The 7700-nt window shown below is 42.5% G+C and overlaps 1 protein-coding gene and 1 pseudogene across 1 annotated transcript in view; both read left to right on the top strand.

Moving 5' to 3' along the window:
• The window catches only part of KLF17 (Kruppel-like factor 17), an 8967-nt gene extending 5466 nt beyond the window's left edge, over positions 1–3501 (top strand). The window contains exons 2-3 of the mRNA XM_006839843.1: positions 2086–2929; positions 3251–3501. Coding sequence (XP_006839906.1) covers positions 2086–2929; positions 3251–3501 — 1095 coding nt within the window. The remainder of the gene's footprint in view (positions 1–2085; positions 2930–3250) is intronic.
• A 1081-nt stretch (positions 3502–4582) lies between these two features.
• Positions 4583–7396, top strand: LOC102818847 (annotated as a pseudogene).
• The last annotated feature ends 304 nt before the right edge of the window (positions 7397–7700 follow it).

Below are 7700 nucleotides of genomic sequence, written 5' to 3' on the forward strand. Positions count from 1 at the left end.
GTTATTCCTCTTCATGTTAGCCAACATGAATCTTAGGCCTTCTTCAGATTTTTTTATCCTATTTTGTATTTGTACTTCTATATTAGTAGTGTTGAGAGATTTATCTTCTAGCTCACTAGTTCTGGATTCTATCTCTTCAATTCTACTCCTTTGTCCTTTCAGTGTATTGTCCATTTCTGATATTCTATTATTAATCGTTTGGACCTCTTTCTGTAGGTTTGGAATTGTTTCCAATGCTTTATCTATCTTATTTGATTGTTCCTGTAACACTTTCCTGACTTCTTCCTTATTTTTCTCAACTCCATTGTATAGTATTTTGATACATTTTAGAATCATTTTTCTGAATTTCTTCTCTGGAATTTCCAAAGCTTGCCCATCTTCCAGTATGGAGTGTAGGTCTCCTTCCAGCTCATTTGCCTCAGTCACTTTATCTCATTTCTGGACATGTGCAGATATGGTCATCCGCTTCTATTTTGGGGGCATATTCAGTGGTTATCTGTGGCCTTAATACTTAGATGGGTATGTATTTTGGTGTTTTTTATGCTTTCTGATTGCCTCCAGGTAGATGTGATCAGGAAATGTGCTTCCCTTTTCACTCTTCTTCTTGAGAAGTTTCAGAATGCCACTGTTGGTCATTTTGATGTAACTTAGGATTTAATTTTCAGCCTATTACCTTTTTTGTCTGCTCGTCCCACTCCACAATCCCCGTTCAGGCCTTTTTTTCTAGTTGGAAACAGTTCAGGGCCGGCTGTGGCCGTTTGGTTTTAATTGGAAATTGTCTCTTTAAATTTTGAGGAGATCTGTGTGCATGCGTAATAGAACCCTCCGAGGGTGAGGCTGGGGTGTCCACTAGCTCAGGCACCCTTATAGTCACTGGAATGGAGGTGCGCAGAGAGCCAGGGGCCAATGAACAGATACCAAAAGAAAAGATTGTCCACACCTTTATCTCTGTGGTTCTGCCAGGTGTCTGTGGCCGCTCTGATCCTTTCCCCGCTTGGTCTCACCCAAGATGGCAGCTCCTAGAGCAGCTGAACGTCCCAAACTAGAAAGCAATGTATTTCTTGCTTCTGCCACAAATTTCCCTAGCTGTAAGCCTTCCAACCTTCTAAATATTACTTTATATATGGTTCAGAGTTCTGGAACCACCCCCTGAGTCTGCTTGGTCGGGTATCCTGTGTTGTTGCCAGCGGAGCTCTTTACTGCACTTCCACTTGATCCGCCATCTTGTTTGTTCTCCCCTGAAATTCTGTTTTGTATTTCTGCTCTTTTGGTCAGGATTATTCTATGGAATCTTTGATCAAGGTGTTAAGGGAAGGACAACTATTATATGAGATCAATGTTGTAAAAAGTTAAGAAAGGTTTTCTTGATAAAGAGTCAGTGATAGCTAGAGAGTGGGCTGAGGGAGGGAAAATCATTCACAGGCTCAACGGTTGAAACAAGTTAATATGGGTGACAGCGTAGGCAATGTTGTTTGGCAGAGGAAACAATATTGGCAGAGAAAAGAGGAGGGTAGCAGGAGACATAGGGAGGAAAGCAAGAGTTAAAGTAAATAGAGGTAAATACTGTTGACTGATGGTACATGGAGGGGATTGCAGTCATTGTAATGAAGCAATGTATATGTTTCACTAAAGCTGGGACCCCTCTGAATACTCCATTCTTCCTATATTTGTGATTTCCTGTACCCATCCTGCTGGTTTTGGGTGTCCTTTCTTCTATATGCTTATGGTAGTGATGGTGGGTATGTGCTGTGGTATCGGTTCCAGTACATAATGACCCTGTATAGTTTCCAAGGCTGTGAATCTTTACAGGAGAAGAAAGCCTCATCTTTCTTCCATGGAATGGCTGGTAGTTTCGAACTGCTGACCTTGAGGTTAGCAGCCCAACTGGTAACCACAACACTACCAGATCTCCTTTCTATATAAGTTTAGAATTTGAAAGTTTTATGTAGGTTTTGCTGAAAATGTAGGTTGTAGAATATTCTCTTTTGCTTTGTATGAAAAGCAAAGCATTGCTGATGGCAAGCAGAGGCATGTAGAACTGGAATTTGACCTAACATCAGTTTCATGTCTAATTTTCTCTTCAAGGTTACCAATCAGTCAATGTCCCTATCTCCTGGAAGCAGTGGAATGTACAATTCTTGGAACCATGGCCCACCAGGCATTCAACACTTTCCACAGAGCACAGAACGGACGAGAACCCCTTTGGTGTCTACTGAGGGACCCAGGCAGAATGCGGGTGAAGCGAGGTCACAGTTCAATATGTCAATGCCTGAGCATAGTGTGAACTACCGTCCCCAAGAAGCTCTTATGCTTTCCCAGATGATTTACTATCAGGGAGTATCTTTCTCCCAGTCAGAATCGATGGCTTCGAGTGGTTCCCAGATGATGCCCTCAGGAGAGCCTAATGTTCCAAGGGTTCCCTTGACCTTCAGTGGCAATCCAAGGATGCCCTTCAATAGGCCACCAGTCTCTACTCCCAATGCAAACCCAATGTCCAACATTAGGGCTCCATCAATACCTTATTCTGGACCCCCAACTATACCTTCTAACACAGCTTCTTTAACCAATACAATGTTACTGGCCCCAAGTATATCTTCTACTGGGACCCAGACAAAGTACCCCTCTTTGACTGAGATGTTGCCCCCCGGCAATCCCCTAAGTCTTGGGATGTGCCCATCTGTATCTTCACCATTGCTGGATTTAGGATCCCAGGGCTCTCTTATGAACCATCCAGATACTCAGGAAGACCCCTTCCTGCCTGAACAGCCTCTACCTGCTCCACAGAGGCCAGAACAGGATTCCAGGTCCCAGGAAGAAGTACCCAGGGGGAGACCCCCAGTTTTAAGGCCCTACATCTGCCATTTTGAAAACTGTGGAAAAACTTATACCAAGCGTTCCCATCTTGTGAGTCACCAGCGGAAACACACAGGTGAATGAAACATCGGGCAACTGGGGTGGGAGGTGAAGTGCCATTGTGCTGGACCACTAGTCTGTGATCATTTGTGATTCATTCTCATCGTGTAAGGTTGGAACCAAGCTTTACTGGTTTCATCAACTTGCCATGAAGAAGGGGAGAGGCACTGCTAATTGTATTGACTACTGGCTGGGTTTTTAATGTCTTCTCTTTTGACTCCCCAGATTTACTCTGGCCCATAAAGTCAGACCTCAGGTCTTCTCTGATCTTTCCTACCCTTATGCTGGGATGTTCCTTTACTTAATCCCCTCTCTTCTGTGTCACCTGCCCTTCTAGGTGAAAGACCCTATAGTTGCAATTGGGAAGGATGTCACTGGACCTTTGCCCGTTCTGATGAGCTTGGACGACATATGCGGATCCATACCAGATATCGACCACATAAATGTGTCCAGTGTGGCCGACAGTTCATGAGATCAGACCATCTCAAACAACACCAAAGGACTCATATACGGTTACCTGAATCCCCAGAGCCACAGACCAACAATGAGCAGATGGAGATGGATGGTTCTCCTGTGCCTAATCTTTAGTTCAATTTCCCTCTTCCCTTCATTTTGGTTTCTGACCAGCTAGTCTCTTTGGTTGGGGTAGGCTTAGATGAAGATAGAAATATTATGGAGCACAGTTGAAGCTCAAGTAAAGCTCAGTCAGGGACTCCTCAATGTTCCTCTCTGTCATGGATGCTCGCATCTCTCTGGAGGCTACCTACTTGGCTGAGCTAGACCAGGTGGCCAAGCTTGACACAGTACTGGGGGGAGGGGGTTTATTTATCTAAGCTCTTTATCTTATGTCACTCCCTAGCTTGAAACCTGTTAGTGATCACTGGCCCCTGTTGAATGAAATGCAATGGGATCTGGCTATAAAGTCTGTATGTTGGAAAGGTATGGGGTTTATTATATGTAAAATGATCACACAGTGATGCTTGCTACATAGTTCTTAATAAATTTATTTTTTATTGTGGTTCAGATGAAAGTTTACAATCATTATTTCTAATTATCCATAGTCCTCTTAAATAGTGCAGAGCTGGCTACTCTATACTCAGCTTCATTCTCAAGTAACAAAAATTATGACTACACACAATTTGACATGCATTGTAGAGCTAAAGGTGAAGACAAAAGTAATCAAGCTTGGAGCTTTAAGGCTCTATCTTGTAGATGCTGTGTGCTGTGTGTTGAGGTGTGGAGTGGGGAGGGTAAGAGGACATTAGAGTGGGCCAGAGAAAAAGGGAGAACCTCAAGATGAATTGACACAATGGCTATAATCAACGATTGTGAGGATGTTGTAAGACCAGACACCGTTTCATATTGTTGGGATTGTGAGTCGGAGCAGACACAGAGGCACCTAACAACAGGTTGTTTACCTACTGTAAATTCCCCACTTAGTTCAGACACTTGGAGTTACAGGTTATGTGCCATCCAGTTGGTTCCTACTCCTAGCGACCCTGTGACCCTGTATATGGTTTCCGAGGACTGGCTGGTGGGTTTGAACCCGCCTTGTGGCTAGCAATCCAGTGTGTATCCTATAGCACCACACCAGAGTTGCACAGAGTTACAGGTACCAGGTATTAAAGGATCTGTACTGCTCTGCTTCTCCCCTGAGATTGAAGCGAGAATGATTTTCCTGGCAACTCAGCCAGGTACTTCAGAGTCTCTTACTGGATTTTTTTCAGTCAATCCATTCTACTAACTAGAAACCTAATAGTGAGTGGCAGAGAGTACCTGTGTGTTCCAGAGGTAGATCTCATAGGTAGATGGTACCTTCTAAAAATACTATCTGAGCCTGGTCTTGGTAGCAGGAATTGCCAGGTGAGGGCAAGACAGATGAATCAGGTGTGATTCCTATGGTCAAGCAACCCTCTTGGCCTAGGGGCTAAGAGATTGACGTAGGTGCACAATGAACTTGAGGAGGAGAAGAACTCTGGAAGAGGTGACCCTTGAGCTCTGTAAGAAAGTGTTGACATCTAATAAGCCCTAAATGTTGAAATAAACTTCAGTAAATGAATGAAGGGGAGGGCATTCCAGGCAGAGAGACACAGAATCTTGTGACTTCTGAAAAGACAACCTGTACATTTTCATTTAACAAATGTTGGTTGAACCCACAATACAGAGAGCACTAGGGTTGTGGGGACCTATAGTGGGGCTGTTGTTGTGTGCTATCAAGTCGTTTCTGACTCAGAGACCCTATATAGGATTTCCAAGCAGAAACTGGTAAATTTGAACTGCTGACCTTGCAGTTCAGTGCTTTGTCCCACAGCAGCAAGAGAGAAAAAGAATGTATGAGGGAAGGAAGACTTCCTTAACAAAGTGCCTGACAAGGCAATGGGATCACATATACAAAGCTGTGAAAGAAAAATATTACCAATCAATAATCATATGCCCAGCAGAGCTGTCCTTCAAATATAGCAGCAAAATTAAGGCATTTCCAGATAAACAGAGATTAAAGGAGTTGGTAAGAAGTAGACCAACTTTACAAAAAATGCTAAAAGATACTCTCTCTGCTCTGAGAACAGACAACAACCTGAAATTAACATACATGAGACCATCACACAGAACTTAATTCACATGAGTTGTCAGTTGGTTCCAACTCATAATGACCCTGAACAGGGTTTCCTTGCGGTTCAAACTGACGTTGTAGTCCAGTTCTTATTTTACAGTGCCACATCATGATTCCCAATCCAGTTACGGAAGTATTTAAAATAAAATAAACCTACAAGACTGAAAATAGGAAGCCAGGGATATCAATTTATAATGAAGTGAACTACAAAGCAAAAAGAGGGAATAGTGTAGATATAGAACTTCCCAATGGCAAGGAAGTCAAGTAAATTTCAAGATAAAAGTTTTAAATGGGGGGAAATGAATAAAATACAGGGCAACCGCAAAGAAAATACATCGTCACATTAAAATTAAAAAAGGAAATCAGAAGGATTTAATAAACATTAACACAACAGAATTGAAAAGGAAACCCACAAACAAAATGAACTCAGTACAGAAAATTACGTGAAAGCCTCATCTTTCTCCCGCGGAGCGGCTGGTAGTTTCAAACCGCTGACCTTAAGGTTCGCAGCCCGATTCGTAACCACTACGCTACCAGAGCTCATACCAACAGATAATTACACAGAATGTAAATCCACTAAATGCATCGGTCAAGAGAGAGGACAGAATGGATAAGAAAACAGGATCCGTCAATATGCTGTCTACAACAAACACTCAAAAAGAGATAGCCTAAAGGCCCATTAACAGAAGAATGGTTAAACAAACTTTGGCACATACACACAATGGTTGCAAGGTTGAAGCATAACTGATGTATCTGTAAAACACCTCTCAACATAGATGAATCTGGAGAACATTTTGCTGAGTGATAGTAGTTACTCACAAAAGGACAAACTGTATTATACCACTGTTGTAAAAAGTTAAGAAAGGGTTTTCTTGATAAAAGAAATAATCTATCCCTGGTGTGATTCCATCCTGCGCTGCTGTTTTCAGTAGCAGCAACCCAGTTATCTCCGCCCGTTATCTCCGCCCTTCTTCTCTATCACCTAAGTGCGCACCATCGCCCCCTGGAGGATTCGATGGATATGGACATGAGCCCTCTGAGGCCCCAAAACTATCTCTTCGGTTGTGAACTAAAAGCCGATAAAGATTATCACTTTAAGGTGGATAATGATGAAAATGAGCACCAGTTATCATTAAGAACGGTCAGCTTAGGAGCTGGTGCCAAAGATGAACTGCACATTGTTGAAGCAGAAGCAATGAAAATGAAGGTAGCCCAATTAAAGTCACACTGGCTACTTTGAAAATGTCTGTACACCCAATGGTCTCCCTTGGCGGCTTTGAAATAACGCCACCAGTGGTCTTACGGTTGAAGTGTGGCTCAGGGCCTGTACATATTAGTGGACAGCACTTAGTAGCTGTGGAGGGAGATGCAGAGTCAGATGATAAAGAGGAAGAAGAAGTGAAACTCTTAAGTATGTCAGGAAAGCGGTCTGCCTCTGCAAGTGCTAACAAGGTTCCACAGAAAAAAGTAAAGCTTGCTGCAGAGGAAGATGATGACGATGATAATGATGATTTTGATGATGATGAAACTGAAGAAAAAGTTCCAGTCAAGAAATCTATACGGGACACGCCAGCTAAAAATGCACAAAAATCAAACCAGAATGGAAAAGACTCAAACCCATCAATATCAAGATTAAAAGGTCAAGAATCCTTCAAAAAACAGGAAAAAACACCTACAACACCGAAAGGACCTAGTTCTGTAGAAGATATTAAAGCAAACATGCAAGCAAGTATAGAAAAAGGTGGTTCCCTTCCTAAGGTGGAAGCCAAATTCATCAATTATGTGAAGAATTGTTTCCGGATGACAGACCAAGAGGCTATTCAAGATCTCTGGCAGTAAATCTCTTTAAGAAAACAGTTTAAACAGTGTTAAAATTTTCCATCTTAATTCATTTCTGTAACAGTTGATATCTGGCTGTCCTTTTCTATAATGCAGAGTGAGAACTTTCCCTACCATGTCTGATAAATGTTGTCCAGGTTCCTTTGTCAAGAATGTGTTGTCCAAAATGCCTGTTTAGTTTTTAAAGATGGAACTCCACCCTTTGCTTGGTTCTAAGTATGTATGGAATATTATGATAGGCCATAGTAGTGGTTACGAATCGGGCTGCGAACCTTAAGGTCAGCGGTTCGAAACTACCAGCGGCTCCGCGGGAGAAAGATGAGGCTTTCTACTCCCG

The sequence above is a fragment of the Chrysochloris asiatica genome, unplaced genomic scaffold (genome assembly GCF_000296735.1).
Source record: "Chrysochloris asiatica unplaced genomic scaffold, ChrAsi1.0 scaffold00026, whole genome shotgun sequence".
Classification (NCBI taxonomy): Eukaryota; Metazoa; Chordata; class Mammalia; order Afrosoricida; family Chrysochloridae; genus Chrysochloris; species Chrysochloris asiatica.